This window comes from Trachemys scripta, chromosome 22 (genome assembly GCF_013100865.1).
Source record: "Trachemys scripta elegans isolate TJP31775 chromosome 22, CAS_Tse_1.0, whole genome shotgun sequence".
NCBI lineage: Eukaryota > Metazoa > Chordata > Testudines > Emydidae > Trachemys > Trachemys scripta.
The window spans coordinates 10,397,855-10,415,992 of record NC_048319.1 but is presented as its reverse complement, the minus strand read 5'-3'; the positions used below and the strand labels follow the sequence as shown (position 1 = coordinate 10,415,992).

At 52.1% G+C, this 18,138-nt stretch overlaps 1 protein-coding gene across 1 annotated transcript; it reads right to left on the bottom strand.

Moving 5' to 3' along the window:
* Positions 1 to 1,279: 1,279 nt before the first annotated feature.
* On the bottom strand, positions 1,280 to 13,543 carry PEAK3 (PEAK family member 3). Its single transcript, XM_034755217.1, has 4 exons — positions 13,258 to 13,543; positions 10,412 to 10,533; positions 8,718 to 9,415; positions 1,280 to 2,737 (listed from the first exon to the last, which is right to left on the bottom strand). The coding sequence occupies exons 1-4, from the start codon at positions 13,458 to 13,460 to the stop codon at positions 1,697 to 1,699; spliced, it is 2,064 nt and encodes a 687-aa protein (XP_034611108.1). The 5' UTR covers positions 13,461 to 13,543; the 3' UTR covers positions 1,280 to 1,696.
* Between the last annotated feature and the right edge of the window lie 4,595 nt (positions 13,544 to 18,138).

Here is an 18,138-nt window from a genome sequence, read left to right as displayed (position 1 = left end):
TAGCGAGTCCAAACACAGATCTCACACCCAAAGTAAAGATTAACAGTTCACATGCAGTTGTTGCTGGTTGGCCAGCTTCACGGGCCTTCACGATCATCCACAGATACGCTTTGCAGGCTGATTCTGATGGTGAGCTCTGGGTTGGTTGGTTGGTTTTCTGAATACCTTCTCCACCAGTGCACCCACATGGGGTAGCCACAAACAGATCCAAACCGTTCATCATACTATCTATGCGATTAGACCTACTCACAGAGCAGTGAAGCTTGGCTTTATGTTTCTCCCTGGACATGGCATGCGGCGTGCTAATGTCATAAAAAGTAAGAATTTAAATGGACAGCATTTAAGATTCAGGTTTCTGCTACAGGGTTGGTAAATTTCTCTTCGAAATACATTCTCCATGGTAATGCTTATGCAACAATCAGTTTTTAATAAGTCTATCAGATGTATCCTATTTCTTCTTAATAACATTACCGTTAAGGCAAACTGGAGTCTATTTTTTAAACAAAATGACCAAATTAGTGGATATGGGGTAGGGAAGGGGATGCTTCCAGGAAGATTTTGTGTCTAAAGGTCAAATCCTGTAACCCTTACTCAGATGACCTGATGAGTAAGGATTGGAACATTTGGCCCTCAGGAGAAAGTCTTCCCAGAAAAACTCCAGGGAATTTGGTACAAAACATTGCTTCATGGACTGAAAACTGGCAGAAGGAACCTAAAGCAAGGGTAAGACTACACTGCAGAGTGCACAGTTGTGGGGATTTGTCCACATCTTATTTTGAACAATCACTAAAGAGTTGGAGGGGGAGGTTAGAGATGTAAACAGTATGTTTATGAAGTTCCCAGGAATAGGAAGGAGGCGTGAACTTGAAGGGAAGGGGATGGAGAGATTGCACAAAGGGGACCTGGAGAGGGCAGGGATCTGACTAGTAAACAACCTGAGTTTTATCCTGGAGACACACATGAGAATACCCCATGGCAGATGTTTAGGATCTGGCTGTGCTGCTGTGTGAGTCAATGGGTTTAGGACTTGGGTCCCTAATGGATGCAAGATTCATAGATTCTAGGACTGGAAGGGACCTTGAGAGGTCATCAAGTCCAGTCCCCTGCCCGCATGGCAGGACCAAATACTGTCTAGACCATCCCTGATAGACATTTATCTAACCTACTCTTAAATATCTCCAGAGATGGAGATTCCACAACCTCCCTAGGCAATTTATTCCAGTGTTTAACCACCCTGACCGTTAGGAACTTTTTCCTAATGTCCAACCTAGACCTCCCTTGCTGCAGTTTAAACCCATTGCTTCTTGTTCTATCCTTAGAGGCTAAGGTGAACAAGTTTTCTCCCTCCTCCTTATGACACCCTTTTAGATACCTGAAAACTGCTATCATGTCCCCTCTCAGATGCTGAGCAAGCTGCCCACTCTCGGTGTGTGTCAGGGAGCAGGGAGGTATGTTCCACCCCAGAGCTCCACCTGCGGCAGTCCACCTGTACCTGGCCCCTCTGGCCCTATTCTTAGTCAAAGTGCCACAGAAACTTTAGAGTAAATAGGACCTGAATCTTAAAAGTCTAACATCCCCCGCCCCAGGTTAACTGCATAAAACTCAGCGTGTCCTTTTCTGAAGAATGAAGTGTTGAGATGAATCTTAGAGTCCAGTGAATCCACGGATTTCATAACTGATGCATAAGCTATTAAGTCTAATGTGCCCCAGGGCTTTCTGAAGCATGCATAATCCTGAGGGTGTGGAGGAGTGTGTGCTCAGTGGTCTCTGTGAAGTACAAACAGCACAACCACTCTTCCAGCCGTATGGTCCCCCCTGCCTCAGACACCTTCTCTGCAAACTTCAGCAGCAGCAGAACCCTTTTAATCACCACCCAGTTCCGGAGCAAGACAAGAGTGATTTGGTTCCTGGCAAAGAGCTCCTGGCGTGGTCCCCACAGCAAGACCTGCAGCATGTTCTTTGCTTGTTTGATGGGCACACTCCTGCGGGGATCTGGGTGAAGAAGCAGGGTGGCCAGGTTCTGGAGCCCCCACGAATAGATGGACAGGGCTGGGATAGCAGGGAGGTCACCGTTCCTGAGTCCCGAGGGCTTCTCCAAGGGGTTGGGCTGATGCAAGATCTCATAGACCAATATGCCTACCTGGAACCCCTCTGCATTTTGGAAGTGAGCCACAGAGGGCCATTTGGGGGCCATGTTGACTTGGTCTGGATCTTGGGCCACAGAAGTAGATGTCTTCTTTCCTGTAGCTTTAGAGAAGTTGCTGATGACCAACCTTGGAAGCGACAGCTCTGCAGATGGATCTTTGTCCTGCTGGCCCAGGTGAGGAGATGGACACTGCACCAAGAGCAGGTTCTCCATGTGAATGTTGTAGTGAGCAACCTTCTGCTGCTTGAGGTGCTCCAGCCCTGTACACAACTGCAGCAGGAGGAGGCAAGCCAGGCGTTCATAGTGCCCAGGCCTAGAGCTGTGGAGATCTTGTGATCCCTTCACAAAATCAGCCAGGGTTTGATAAGGAACCTCAGGAGAGATGGCCACTTGGTTAAGAGAAAGAGATGCACTGGTAGAAACAGCTTCCTCATGTTCTCCAGGACAGAACTGACCTAGCTTCTGAGGCCTTTCCAGTGGCATGAGGTCTATAGGGAGGGAATCAACGAAGCACCCAAACACTTGCTGAATGTTGAAATGTGCCCCTGCAGACATCTGTACAGAGAGACTGCAGGGATAGGATTTATGGACCTGTTAGGGCAAGAACCAGCAAGACACAATCAGCTGAACGTGATAAAGAGAACACACTCAATCAATACAGGCTAGAAAATTTCCAGGGTCACACCAACCAAGGCCCTGTTGCAGTCACTTAACACAGCTGTGTGATTCCCAGTTTGCTGCAGAATTTGGGGCAGATCTGCTGCACACATTGGAGACACCTTGATGCACAAATTAGGTCTGACATGCTGTATAACACAGGGGGAGGGGGGTGGGGGAACTCCTGTCTCCCGCTAAAAAGGGAAAAAACCAATTAGAGTCATGCTCTGCAGCTGGAGGGTGATTAACTAATTTGCCTTCTGGTCAGGGGGTGGAGCTAGCTACGGGCCTGGGCCTTTCAAGGAGCTAATAGAGCTCAGTTGAGAGGAGGAAGGAATGTTGTCTCTCTCTGAGGCAGGCCAAACTCCTCTGCAGAAACACAGGGAATAAGTAGCGTAGGCTCCTGTGGATGAGGGCCTTGAGATAGGTCTTAAACGGGCAGGAGCAGCAGCCATAGGTTCCTATGGGGGAAGTCCTGAACTATAAGGAGCAGGGAAGATCCCTAGGGGAAGCTGCCAGAGTCCTTGAGGAGGGAAGGCCGTGAGGGAAAGCCTCCTAAGACAAGAAACAACAGGGAAGGAGCTCTGCAGGAGTAGGTTTGGCTCCTCTGGGGAAGGGCCTGAGGTAGGGACAGGAAAGGCAGAGTCTGAAAGGACTGGAAGAGTTATTAGTCCAGCCCAGAAGGGAGAAGCTAGAGGTTTGGGGGGCTCTAAAGGGAGGCTGTGTTAAGTACCAGCTGTGGAGAAAGTGCACAAGGACGCTTGAGAGGAAGGAAATGTCCCACGGAAACAGCAGCGTGTCTGAAGAAGCACACCCAGCTGCTTAATACAGGCAGGTTCGAAGGGCGGGGGGAGCCTGGGTTCCTCTGCCAGCCCCTGAGGAAGGGGGCATGCAAGCCCAATGGAAGGAATATTGAGCCCAGAGTGGGGATGAAGCCTTGGCCCAAAGGAAGGGCCAAGAAGGGGAACTGAAGGTTCCTTTGTATGGGGACATGGTGGGAACTTTCAGTTGGACCTTCTGGATCCCCTGGAAGGGTTTAAACGTGTGTCTGACTTCCAAGCCATGGAAGACCCAGTGAGCAGCAGCCATCTGGTGGGGAGGTGCTGGAGCCAAGGTTAAAGGCAATGTTACACCCTGACCCAAGGGGGTGCCCCTTCCCACACCATTACAGGGGCCTTGATCAGCCATGAAAGACGTTACTAGTCCAGTGGAGATTCAAGTGCATTTGCAGTCACTGATGGTTGGACTGGAGCCCCGGCTCTGGGACCCTCCCCTTTCATGGGGTCCCAGAGCTGGGGCTCCAGACTGAGGCCGAACATCTGTGCAGCAATCTCACAGTCCTGCAGCCTGAGTCAGCACTCCCAAGCCAGCCCCAGGTGTTTAATTGCTGTGTAGACATCCCCTTAGAGCAGGGGTGGGCAAACTACAGCCTGCGGTCTGGAGCCGTCCCGTCAGGGCTTTGGATCCGTCCCGGGGGATTGCCAGACCCACACCGCTCCCAGAAGCAGCTGGCACCACATCCCTACGGCCCCTTGGCGGGGGGGGGGTGGGAGTGCAGAGGGCTCTATGCGCTGCCCTCACCTGCAGGCACCGCCCCCTGCAGCTCCCATTGGCCAGGAACGGAGAACCGTGGCCAATGGGAGCTTCGGGGGAGGTACCCACAGGCGAGGGCATCACACGGAGCCCTCTGCCCCTCCCCCCGCCAGGGGCCGCAGGGACGTGGTGCTGGCCGCTTCCGGGAGTGGCGCAGGGCTAGAGCAGACAGGGAGCTTGTTTTATCCCCGGTGCACGCTGCTGCCACCCCAGAGCCGCTCAAGGTAAGCGGCGCCAGGCCGGAGCCTGAACCCCTGCCCTGCTGCACCCCTCCTGCACCCCAACCCCCTGCCCTGAGCCCCCTCCTACACTCTGCACCCCTCCCACAACCCTCCCACACCCCTCCTGCACCCCAACCCCCTGTCCTGAGCCCCCTCCCGCACTCTGCACCCCAACCCCCTGCCCTGAGCCCTCTGCTGCACCCCACACCCCTCCTGCACCCCAACCCCCTGCCCTGAGCCCCTTTCTGCATACCGCACCCTCTCCCATGCCCTGCACTCCCTCCCTCACCCCAACCACCTGTCCCCAGCCCTACATTCATGGCCCTGCAAGCAATTTCCCCACCCAAATGTGGCCCTCGGGCCAAAAAGTTTGCCCACCCCTGCCTTAGAGTCACTCCATCGACCCTCCCTCAGCCCCTTCTGTTTCCTTCTTCTCCCTGTTCTACCTGCCCACTTAGTCTGTAAGGCCCAGATCCTCAACGGTATTTAGGTGCCTAACTCCGACTGGCGTTGCTGAATTCAGCTGGGGATTGCGAATTGCCCAGCAATGTTAATTGATTTGACCCTGGAACATTTCTAGCTTGTACTGATTGTTTTGGTTTTTTTTGTTTGTTCTCTGGTTTCAATGGCAGTTGGGTGCCCAGATACCTGGGGGATGGAGGTGGGAGGGGGGTTCGCCTTCCTCTGCAGCTTGGGGCATGGGACACTTGCAGGTTTAAATGAGTGTAAATGGTGAATCCTCTGTGACTTGAAGTCTTTAAACGAGTGGTCCCCAACCTTTTTCGTCTGGCGGGCGCCAGATGACGAGCCACGGAGGACCGTGGCGGCGGACGAGCAGCCGCCGAAATGCCGCTGAGAAGCGGCAATGTCAAAAGGCGTCGCCGCCGAAATGCTGCCCACAAAAGCAACGTCATCCAGAGGCGTCGCTGCTGAAACGCTGCCGAAAAGCGGCATTTCGGCGGCGACGCCTCTGGATGACGCTGCTTCTCGGCGGCATTTCGGCGGATGCTCGTCCGCCAGCCAGTACGCGGGCGCACTTAGACACCCCGGCGGGCGCCACGTTGGGGACTCCTGCTTTAAACCATGATTTGAGGATTTCAGTAACTCACCCACTCCTGAAACAGACCCCTAACCTCTGACTAAGTGTGGCTTGCAGTGTGTAGGAGGTCAGACTAGATGATCACGATGTTCCCTGCTGACCTTAAAGTCTATGAGTCTGTGAGATCTGAGCCTTACAGACTAAATGGACAAGTAGTCACAGGGAGAAGAAGCAAAGAGATGGGGTGAGGGCGGGTGAATGGAGTGACTCCAGTCAGATCATGGGTTTTAGTAGACTAATTGTGTGCACACATCAGAGAACAAAATCAATCAGCGCAGGCTAGAAATGTTGCAAGGTCACATCTGCCCACGCAGTGTTGTAATCAATTAACGTTGCTGTGCGATTCCCGGACCACTGCAGAATTCAGTGAAATCCAGGGGCGTTGGCTGCCTAAATACCTTCAGGCCCAGATGCTCAAGCTCTTTGGGGCAAGGAATATTTCTCACTGAGTGCGTAGAGGCCTAGCACCAGGGGGCCTCCAGGTGCTACTGTAATATACAAAGGGATGATGATGATAAGATGCAGCACATGGCCAGCTACCACCCTCATCTCTAATAACATTGGGTTTGGAAGAAACTTGCCTTATGGGAAGGCTAATATTGTCCACTGTGACCTGCTCTGTTGGCTCCAAGTCCCTGGCAAGTTGCCAACTCAGCTGGCAGTCAGGCAAAGGTTGGAGGTGCCCAGTCCAGCCCCTGGCTCTAACAACTCCAGCGGAGCATGGTGGGGTGAGGACAGCTTTGGAGCATTGTGCTGGGAGCTGCGTCTGAGCCTGTCAGTCTGTTGATTCCTATCTGGAGTTTCTGGTGCCTGGTCCCGCAGCGGAATCCCATCGAGCCCTTCCCTGTTGTCTCTTCTCCGAGCTGAATGGAGAAGAGGAAGAAGTATTGGGGGAAGGGGCAGGGAGGGAATGTGAACCGAGTTCACTTCATTTCAGGGCTATAAACTTTTGGCATCAACAGGTGCGACAGATTCACGGGGTCTGATCTCTCCCTGGTGGAAGCCAATGTTGTTCCTCCAGGGATGAACTTGGCTTGAGGCGGCTAAGTCAGATGATAGCAGGCAGGGGGCATGAGACGCAGCCGGGTGAAATCACACTGCAGGAGCGCCCCACCACCCTGATACCCAGCCTTGGAGGGCGTGAGAGATGCTTGTGAAATTTTCCTGGTTGTTTCCATTGGGCTGCTGAGAACCTGCGACTTGGCTCGGCCGTTAACGCTAGGTATCAAAACATGGGCTGCTATTCCCAGCCCTGGGGGGTTCAGTGTGTGATGGAGGCTGCACTGGGTCTCGCTCTAAGCTGCTACCCCGTACTGTTAGGCCAGGCTGCGACCACGGTTTCTCACGTCAGGCTGCAGGCAGGAGGTGTGATTGCAGTGTGTGTGGACGTACCCAAGCTAGTTTGATTGCGCTAGCTCGCTAACGCGAGCAGGGGAGCTGCCCAAGGACGATGCCACCTAGGATCCTGGGCATGTACTGCGGGGCTAACCTGGGCCACAACCCGTGTCACTGTGGCTACGCTGCTATTGATGGAGCTAGCCGGGGTACATCGACTCGTGCTGCAATTGCGGTGTAAACGTACCCTGACTCCCGTTGCCCCAGGCTGCTGCTAGCTGGTATTACTGCAGCCTGTCAGGCCAGGATTTCAAGTGTTCAGTGCCCAGAATTGGGGCTCTACACCCTGAAAACTGGCCCATCATCTGCTGAGTTCTGAATTGCAGCTCCTCTCGGCTAACTCCAGAGCCCCCCGCCTAACCCCAAGTCTACTTATTTTGGTGCCAGTCTCTGCTTTGCCTGGAACCCCCCGTTATCCTGGGTGATGCTCACTCAGGCTGACGTGGGCTGCAGCGGTGAAAGACACCCCTGTCCCCCAGGATGGCTGTAAGTGATATGGGATTCCCTCCCCCCAACACACACACCCCACCCGAGCTGGATCGGCCTGTCGTTGCTGGGGGGAACCAACAAGCCACACCCCTCTACTCTTCACTCTAACACTATCTGATGCCCCTTGGAGGCCAAGAACAACGGGCTGGATAACACAACACAGACAATAATGGACAAAGAAAGTCCACCGAAGGGGCTGTACGCCTGAGGAGTTTGGGGATTCGGCTCCGCACCCTTTCATCTCTAGTTCAACTCCAGCCCAGGTCAGTTGTAAGTGAAACTCATCCTGCACTCCTTACTCAGGGAAAACTGCCACTGGGGACAGTGGAAGAAGCTAGCCCCACTGCCTGGGCTGGACCTATTCTGGAGGGTAGAGGCCTTCCTGGGGCACCTTTGCCCAGCAGTACGGCCTCGTTCATGTTCCGACATTGAAAATCAAGCCCATCCGTCAACTCATTATGAGGGAAAAGCGTCACTGTTTTTTTAGGATCCTTTTGAGAACCGTGTAAAGAACCACTGATGCCTCCCCAAAAGGTCCGGGGAGCATCTGACTGGGTCTTTCTGATACAGCATGAGCTTCTGAGTGCTCCAGCTGATCTTTTGTTCTTCCGTACTAGGGGTGGCGGCATGAAAAGCGGATCGTGGTTCATCTGCTCCTGCTGCCACGCCTCCCCCCCGCCGTGACAAACCACTGCTGGGCCCCATCACAGCTGACCCCCGTGGCAATGCTGAGGAAGTCACCAATAGCGGATTTTCACCATAAAATCAAACAATTCCCCATTGATCGCAAAGCACTTGCACTAGGGTGGGGTCAGAATCGTAACCTCCATTTTAGAGAGGGGGAAACCGAGGCCCAGAGAGGCAGTGACTTGCCCAAGGTCACCCAGTGCATCAGAACCCCTTTCCTGATACCTAGGCCTGTCTAACCCAATAGACCATGCTGCCTAATCCCCACACCTCACTAGTAAGGAGCAGCAAGGGATGGGCTCCTTGGGGCCAGAAATCTATTTTTCATTGAGATTCTCAGACTTTGTGGTGGTGGTGAGCCGCACAGATCAGGGCTACAGGCCGGCTGCCCTGACTCCGGTCTTTCCCCATCTCTAATGTTTATGGTTACCTTGGCTGCGAATATTTGCTGGGCTTGCTCAGAGGCACAGGAAACACGATAATACCAGGCGTCTCCTGTTTCACAACATGGCTCCTTGTCTAAGAGCGTGAAATCTGCCCACTTCTTCTTTCCTGCAAGCTCTGCTCCCATCAGCTGCTGCTGCTCCTCCTTTCCGCCCAGGAGCTCCTGCGCCCTTGCCGTGAGATGGATCAAAGACGCCAGGTGATATCCCATCACCTTCTCATAGACGTTGGCCGTGCTCTCCAGGTCCTCGAAGAAGTAGACGAGCTCCCCATCGGGAGTAGTGAACGTCAGTTCTTCTGTGGTGATGTGCCTGGCGACAGGGACAGGGCGAGCTTTACGCAGGATGTCCCAGGGCTCAGATTCACCCAGGCTTTGGGACTTAGACAAGTATCTTTTAGGGCCGCAGAAAAGTCTTTCCGTCGACTCAGAGTAGCTGCGGCTGCCTCCCCTGCTGGGTGTGGAGACTTCATACAGGGTGTTGTAGACATAGTGCGGCGTGGGGAAGTGGGCACTCTTGCACGGGTAGTAGTGATGAGTCTGCATCTCGGGCAAGGACCTGGTTCTACTGAGCTGCTTTTTTGGCAGGGGTGGAGGGAGAGGATCACCGCTGGCCTCAGAGGGGAGCTTTTCAGGTGACTCCCCTCGGCCTGTCTTGGCTGGCACCAAGTGTGCTCGCATTTCTCCTGCAAGGGAATAACAATTACAGGCTTAGGCAGCCACCACCTCCAGCCTCAAGATACTTCCCGGGTGCTCAGTGAGTCTGCAAGGAACTACACAGGGCAGCTCCTGTCTGCACCCCTGGCCTAGTCACCCACTGTTCTGCCCCTGTCCCCCAACCCCAATAGCTCCTTCACCTGGAAGGATCTCTGAGCCTTCTTCCCTGCTGCCCCTTCCGGCTGCAATGCACCCTCCAGAGCAACTGGCCTCGTCTCCACCACCACCTTCAGACCCGTCCTCCGTGCTCACTGCTGCCCTCTAGCCTACAAGCCGCGAGAGGGCAGGGAAGGCCCAGATGGAGGAGCTGCGGCATGGGGGCATTTCCAGGGAGGGGGATTGGGAGGGGTCATGGCTGGGTGGCAACTCTCAGCTTGCAGGACAGCTCCCAGTTAGTGCCAGCATGTCGACACCCAGTCGAATCCGGGGGTTAACTTGCCCCCATTGTTGTCCCACTGACCCTGGGAGAGCAGTTATTGTTCACGCCCCTGCACCTCTCCAGGGACACGAGGCCGAACTCCCCCTGCGAGATCACCCGCCCCACCCTGAGCTTTTCCTCTGGACGTCACTGAAGTGCTGACCGGGACTCAGAGCTGGAGGGCTAAAGTAAGAGGGAAGAACCACAGCTGCATGGGAGGCTAGATTGTCAAGTGCTCGGTGTAGCCCAGTGCTCAGTGTGTGTTATGGGCCCCCTGTGCCTAACCCACAGGGGATCCGAGTCGGTTACAGGCCCGAACTAAACAGCTTCGGCTCAAGCTGTAGCAATGCATGCGTTTCTCTCGCGAAGTCCCCGGTTCAGTCCCCACCGTGTCGGCCAAGAGGGCGGCCATCATGCGCAGCACCCCGCGTTCACCCCCTGGGCCACGCTCTTGGGAAAACCTGGCCAACAGCGGCTAGCTGCGCCCAGCTCTGCATCAGCGAGTTGGTGGCCCAGTTCCCTCTGAGCTCCGCTGGAGGCCACTCACCTACGTTGCGGTAAATGAGGCCGTGCTGGGCAGAGCTGCCAGCTCCCGCGTCCTGCATTGGCGAGGGGGGCTCAGGCAAGCTGAGCTGCGAGCTGCTCATTCGTCTGGCTGGCACGATCTCTCTGTAGGGAGGGAAGGGGGAGGTTAGGCCAAACTCCCAGCGAAGTTTCCTCCATTTTCTGCCAGCGAAAGAGAAACTAAAGAAAAGGGGAAGCGAGTGATGCTGGGGGGCCTGGGAAGTCTGCTAGCTTCGCCATTGTCTGGCCTGCTTCTCTGCAGTAGATGGCAGCATTGGCCTGAATTCCAAGGCGAGAGAGGGAATATCTCTGACTAGGGTGGCCAGATGTCCCGATTTTGGGGTCTTTTTCTTATATAGGCTCCTATTACCCCTCCACCCCCTGTCCTGATTTTTCACATTTGCTGTCTGGTCACCCTATCTCTGACTCAGAGACCTTAAGGTCAGAAGGGACCATCATGATCATCTATTCTCTGACCTCCTACACATTGCCGGCCACAGCGCCTCCCCCAGGACCAACGTGTGCTGGCGAAAGAGACAAGCTTCCGAGCTTGAGTAAGGGAAGTGGGCCAATAACAGATATTGCTCCCCCTGCCTTTTCTCGCTAATATCCTGGGACCAGCATGGCTCCAACAACTCTGCTTAAAGGCAGAGCCCCGCAGAGGGTTGGGGCTGGGGTGGGACATTCTCTCACCCTGCTTTTTGCTTTCTCGCTCACACTCCTTCCACAGGGCGCCACTGATCCATACTTCTGTTCCCCTCTCCCCCCACTGTGCAGGGAATATTGGTATGCGTCTCCGGGGTTGAATCCAGGTCATTAGCAGCCCCTGGAAGGGTGACCTTGTTTTCTCCTCTGCCCCCTCCCATGGAGGGACCCCGCGTGCGTGTATCGCAGGCCGGGAGCATACTGAAAGTGGACACATGGGAAGACCCAGTCACGTCCACACTGTTACAGCAGCACCTGGAATCAGTGTGCGAGTCGGACTCCTGCCATAGGCAGGGGACCGAGGGAGGTTTGGAGCCTTGAAACGTCACGTGGCTGGGAGCAGTCCCTCATCAGCCTTCCTGTGTGTGTCACACCCTTATTAAATGGGTGATGGGATCCTGGGGAGCAGAGAGCTCTAGGGTTCTAAATGTCCCAACAAAATACTCTGGTTTGGAGGGGACCTGGCTCTAGAAAATCAGATTGCGGGGGGGGGGCCCCTCTGCAGCCTGGGGAGGAGTGGGGCGAATAAGAGGAAGGCGTGTTCTGGGTGGAGAGTCAAGACTCTTCAGGTGGTTGCTAAAGAGGGAAACATACAGAAGCCAGATCCCTTCCTTGGATCAGGGCCAGAGTGTCTGGCAGTTTCAGTTCCTAGCCCCACCCTGTTGTGGCTATGTTTATAATGGGGGCCTTTTCAAGGAAACCAGCGGTTTGTTGGGTTTTGTTTGTTTTTAAACAAACCCTAAATCCTGCCAACATTTCTCAACATGCTGGGCCAGATCCACCCCCTGGGGGAGCCCAGGGAATTACACCAGGGATCAGGTCGGCCCCTTTGGCTTTTTTTTTTTTTGGAAGCACCTGATAACAGAAGAGTCTCTATTTGACTCTGGGCTCACCAGGCCACCTCCAAGCTGTTCCTTGACCGGCTCTGTCATTGACTTTCCACCAGGTAATTGCTTCTGCCCCAGCACTGCCTGAGCGCTTCCTGCAAACAGCTCCCACAGGGGGAAGTTTCGAGAGAGGAATCGAAGTGAGATGCTTTACTAGATCAGGGGAAGTGTGGTCAGGGCTGTTAAACCTCAGACGGCAATGGGGCTTTTAGCAGCCACCTGCTCTCCATGGGGCGGAGGCTTCCTGCACATTAACCAGACCTCTTCCTGAAAATTCTGTGGGGGGGGGAAAGGGGCAGGTGTCGAGGTAGATGCACATTTGGGGGCAGTTTGTCGAAAGGGGAGAGTATGGGACGGGGAGCCATGAACTTGAAGCATGATCTTGGACACATCTCTTCCCCTCTCTTCTTCCCCTCCAGCCCCCCCCCCAATCCGGGAAATGGTGGGGTTGATACTGCTCTACCTCCTGGGGGTGCTTGTGAGAATTGCTGAAGGTTAGTAGAATGGGGTAGAGCAGTGGTTCTCAACCAGGGGTCCGGGGTCCCCTAAGGGGGTCCGCCAAGCAGGACTAGTGTTAGACTTGCTGAGGCCCAGCGCAGAAAGCCCAAGTCCCGGGGCCCTGCCATCTGGGGCTGAAGCAGAAGCCTGAGCAACTTGGCTTCACAGGGGCCCCTGTGGCATGGGGCCCCAGGCAAGTCCCCTGCTTGCTATCCCCTAACGCCAGCCCTGGCTTTTACATGCAGAAAACAGTTGTTGTGGCACAGGTGGGCTGTGGAGTTTTTATAGCATGTTGGAGGGGGGAGGGGAGGAGAAAAAGGTTGAGACCCCCTGGTGTAGAGCATGATCGAACGCGGCACGCGAGCTGATTTTCAGTGGCACTCACACTGCCCGGTCCTGGCCACCGGTCCAGGGGGCTCTGCCTTTTAATTTAATTTTAAATGAAGCTTCTTAAACATTTTTAAAACCTTATTTACTTTACATACAACAATAGTTTAGTTATAATATTATAGACTTATAGAAAGGGACCTTCTAAAAACGTTAAAATGTATGACCGGCACGCGAAACCTTAAATCAGAGTGAATAAATGAAGACTCGGCACATCACTTCTGAAAGGTTGCCGACCCCTGGACTAGATTATCATAACGGTCCCCTCTGGCCTTGAAACTCTACAGATTAACTTTGGGACCTGGGAGGTGCCAGGCCTTGGAAGCATTAGTACAGCAGGAAAGTCTGTTACCTTGGTGTTTTCCCTGGGAGAGGCGGGGGTGCCGCTGGGTCAGACTCCGGCATGTCCTTCCTTTCCAAAACCATCCTCGCGGTGAGTGGATCATCTCGTTGGCCGACGCTCTGATTCCCATCACTCTCTCTTCCTGGGCCAGCCACGGGCTTGTGATTTGTTTGCTGGGGCAGCAGGAGAGGGGCTGCACGGCTATCAGACATCGGGAGGGTTTTGAAGCTGCGGCAGAACACGCCGAAGGGAGAAGTGGGGCTGCAGCGAGGAATGGGCTTGCATAGCACTTGGTGTAACCACAGCGCTCACAGGAGGATGTTCTTTCAAACTACGTTTCAAAACCTCTTGCAGGGCTAAACTAAGCGGTGGGTTAAACTCACCCTTGGTGTCGCTGTGAGGGCAATGGACTTACACCAGGAACAAATCTGTCCCCACTGGTTTACATTTCCTTCCTTATCTGTGTTGCTTGCGACACCTTACGCTATTATAAACAGAGAGTGTTACAAACCTACTGCATAGGAGTGCAGTTTGTTTATTCTTAGACCCATAGAATCTCAGGGTTGGAAGGGACCTCAGGAGGTCATCTAGTCCAACCCCCTGCTCAAAGCAGGACCAATCCCCAACTAAATCATCCCAGCCAGGGCTTTGTCAAGCCTGACCTTAAAAACCTCTAAGGAAGGAGACTCCACCACCTCCCTAGGGAACCCATTCCAGTGCTTCACCACCCTCCTAGTGAAATAGTGTTTCCTAATATCCAACCTGGACCTCCCCCACTGCAACTTGAGACCATTGCTTCTTGTTCTGTCTTCTGCTACCACTGAGAACAGCCGAGCTCCATCCTCTTTGGAACCCCCTTCAGGTAGTTGAAGACTGCTGTCAAATCCCCCCTCACTCTTCTCTTTTGCAGACTAAATAAGCCCAGTTCCCTCAGTCTCTCCTGGTAACTCATGTGTCCCAGCCCCCTAATAATTTTTGTTGCCCTCCACTGGACTCTTTCCAATTTGTCCACATGCCTTCTGTAGTGAATGGGGGGAGGGGGGCGGCAAAACTGGACACAGTACTCCAGGTGTGGCCTCACCAGTGCCGAATAGAGGGGAATAATCACTTCCCTCAATCTGCTGGCAATGCTCCTACTAATGCAGCCCAATGTGCTGTTAGCCTTCTTGGCAACAAGGGCACACTGCTGACTCATATCCAGCTTCTCATCCACTGTAATCCCCCGGTCCTTTTCTGCAGAACTGCCACTTAGCTAGTCGGTCCCCAGCCTGTAGCAGTGCATGGGATTCTTACGTCCTAAGTGCAGGACTCTGCACTTGTCCCCGTTGAACCTCATCAGATTTCTTTTGGCCCAATCCTCCAATTTGTCGAGGTCACTCTGGACCCTATCGCTATCCTCCATCATATCTACCTCTCCCCCAGTTTAGTGTGATCTGCGAACTTGCTGAGGATGCAATTCATCCCATCATCCGGATCATTAATGAAGATGTTGAACAAAACCGGCCCCAGGACCGACCCCTGGGGCACTCCATTTGATACCAGCTGCCAACTAGACATTGAACCGTTGATCACTACCTGTGAGCCCGACAATCTAGCCAGCTTTCTATCCACCTTATAGTCCATTCATCCAATCCATACTTCTTTAACTTGCTGGCAAGAATACTGTGGGAGACCATATCAAAAGCTTTGCTAAAGTCAAGATATGTCACATCCACCACTTTCCCCATATCCACAGAGCCAGTTATCTCATCATAGAAGGCAATCAGGTTGGTCAGGCATGACTTGCCCTTGGTGAATCCATGTTGACTGTTCCTGATCACCTTCCTCTCCTCCAGGTGCTTCAAAATGGATTCCTTGAGGACCTGTTCCATGATTTTCCCGGGGACTGACATGAGACTGACTGGTCTGTAGTTCCCCAGGTTCTCTTTCTTCCCTTTTTAAAATATGAGCACTATATTTGCCTTTTTCCAATCATCCAGGACCTCCCACTATCGCCATGAGTTTTCAAAGATCATGGCCAATGGCTCTGCAATCACAACATCTGCCAACTCCCTCAGCACCCTCGGGTGCAGCGCATCCGGCCCCATGGACTTGTGCAATTCCAGCTTTTCTAAATAGTCCTTAACCCGTTCTTTCACCACTGAGGGCTGCTCACCTCCTCCCCATACTGTGCTGCCCAGTGCAGCAGTCTGGGAGCTGACCTGGTCTGTTAAAACCGAGGCAAAAAAAGCATTGAGTACTTCAGCTTTTTCCACATCATGTCACCAGGTTGCCTCCCCCATTCAGTAAGGGTTCCACACTTTCCCTGACCTTCTTCTTTTATTGCTTGGCTTTCACTCAGTGTGGAGAGTGAAGCCAACTGGTTAGTTTCCCTTTCTGATTCTCTCACAGTGGTTTGATGGAGATCTGTGATGGGGTGTCCACTCTGCACAAGGCCTGAAGGGGAAAAGATGGCTAGGTGGGTCAATTAACCCCCTAGGCTGTACCTGGAGGAGGAGCCAGGGTGTAACGCGGGCTAATTAAAGAGGAAGTGCAGCTGGACAGGGACAGGAGGGGTCTGTATAAAGCCCAGTAGCTGAGAGAAGAAGGGGGCTGCAGAGAGAGACTGCAGTTGCTGTCAGCATGAGAAGGCAAGGTAGGAAGTAGGCCAGGGATACAGTAGTAAGGGATAGGACTGTGCAGACCTTGACTGTTAGTTGTAGAGTCCCTGGGCTGGAAAGCAGTGTAGAGGGCACCTGGGATCTCCTACTAGCCACTGGAGAAGTGGCACCATTAAGCAGGCAGTGAAAGAGAAGACTGCCTGGAACAGTCCAGGGATTGGTGGATGGCTGGTGTGATGTGGGAGAGGGTACATACAGAACGGCTCCATTAATTACACCCGTTGAGAATCTGCCCCTTTGTTGGCAAAACAGTGACAGGAAAAGAAATGTACGTACAAGTGTAAAACTCAACTCACCCTTAAGTATGGAGCCTAGACCAGGGCCTCCAGCCAGCACTTCCAACATCAGCTTCCTTGCTGCCGATCTGCTGAACTTGCCAACGACTGACGGGGCCATGGGCATGGAACTCCCTCTCTCTCTCAGTGGTCCATCCAGGGCAAGGATATGAGCAGGGGAGTGAAGTTTGCGCTAATGTTGTTGATTCTGTCCCTGTGCTGGGGGTGAACGGAGGAGTCCTGTCTCCAGGGCTCTTTCGTCAGGAATTCATTCACCAAAACAAGTAATGAGCTTTTCAGACAGGACTTGCGCATGAACCCAGCGGTTTGGATTTATATTTCTCCCTGGGCACATTATCTGGGGCTATCATGCCGTAAATAAACAGAATATAAATGGGCCGTGTTTAAGATTTAGCAGTATCCTGGTTTTATTGATGGTGTTCAACTATATGGTCGGTAAATTTCCTTCTTCCTAATAAGTCTTTTATCTTAATGGCTATACAACAAGCTGTTATTAAATAAGACTGAATCTATCAGAGGCATCAGATTTCTCCTTAATGAATAATATTAACTTGAAGGTAAACGGGAGTTCATTTAATAAAAAATTACAAAATGAGTGAGTGAAGTGAATGCAGTACTGTAAGGTACCCAAATTTGGAAGGACCTCAGAGAAGAACAACAGGGGCAAGAGGGGATTGACTTTTGAAGAGATATTAATTGCCAATATTATTTATTTTATTATAATAAGAGCTACTGCCAAGAGTCCAAAACCGACATTTAAACAACAATGTCCTTTTAGATTATTAAAATAATTTCATCAAAATTCGAATTCGCTTTTCTCACATGTTCTATTTTCCTGTTTACACTTCACAACAGAAGTAGATTGATTGGAAACAGAAAGAGAAATTGATCAGTTTCAGTTTATTTGTTCTCCTTCACTAGGCCAGTACTGTCGCCTTTGGGTTTTTGGCACTACAGGGAACTGCTTTAAATTAAAGTTATAAAATGTGAAGAATTCAAGAAAACATTCTATTCTTATGAGTTTTTGTATAACTTTCCCCCTTAACAAAATCTAAATTTAGGATCTAAATTCTGAACCACTGTCCATTTCAATTTCTGTGTCCATGCTGGTAACAGAGGCTCTGATCCAGCAAACCACTTCAGCACATGCTTAACTTTAAGAAAATTCAGGTCTTTTTCAGATGCTGAACTTGCCAACTTATATATGGTGTTTCTTATGAAGGTTGAATGTGGTGATAGTGAAGGAGTTTATGGAGGGCTGAAATTATGTTTGTACCAAAGCTAAAGAAAATACAATTCATTTCAAAGTAAACAGGTCCTCAGCTGGTATCAATTGTCACTGTTCCTTTAATGACACCAGTTTAGCATCTGTCCCCTTGATTTAAAAAAGAAGACAGCTGCAACAGTGACAAGAATCGTATGTACACGAGCCTGGGCAGTATTGAAATTCCATTGTACGGGCATCTTGCTTTGATGCACATTTTCATTTCCATGCGCCTGCAGAAGAGTAGGGAGACTGGGGGAAGGTTGTGAGAAAGCAGAACGCTCGGGGCCTGTCCAACGGTTACTATTATCTTTGGCAGATGACATGGCACTGGGCAGCTCACCAGGGAAGATCCAGTTCTTCTGCCTACTCTGGGACATTTATATCCCAGAGTAGGCACTGTAATAAAAAGCAAGGAATGAAAATTAATGGCCCATAGCAATGTTCCTTCATCCCTTGGAATGCCAAGGAAGATCATCAAAGTAACAGCTTCAGTTCCATGTTGTATTTCACGGTCCTTTTGGAAACCACTTGCTCTCTGAACTAGGAGGAGTGAGGATAATATTACCTAGCTCCTACATAGCACTTCTCATCAGTAGATCTCACACTAGACTCATTTGTCAATAGGAATGTTCCATATTTGCTGGTAAAATTGTATCTTGCAGGCTTG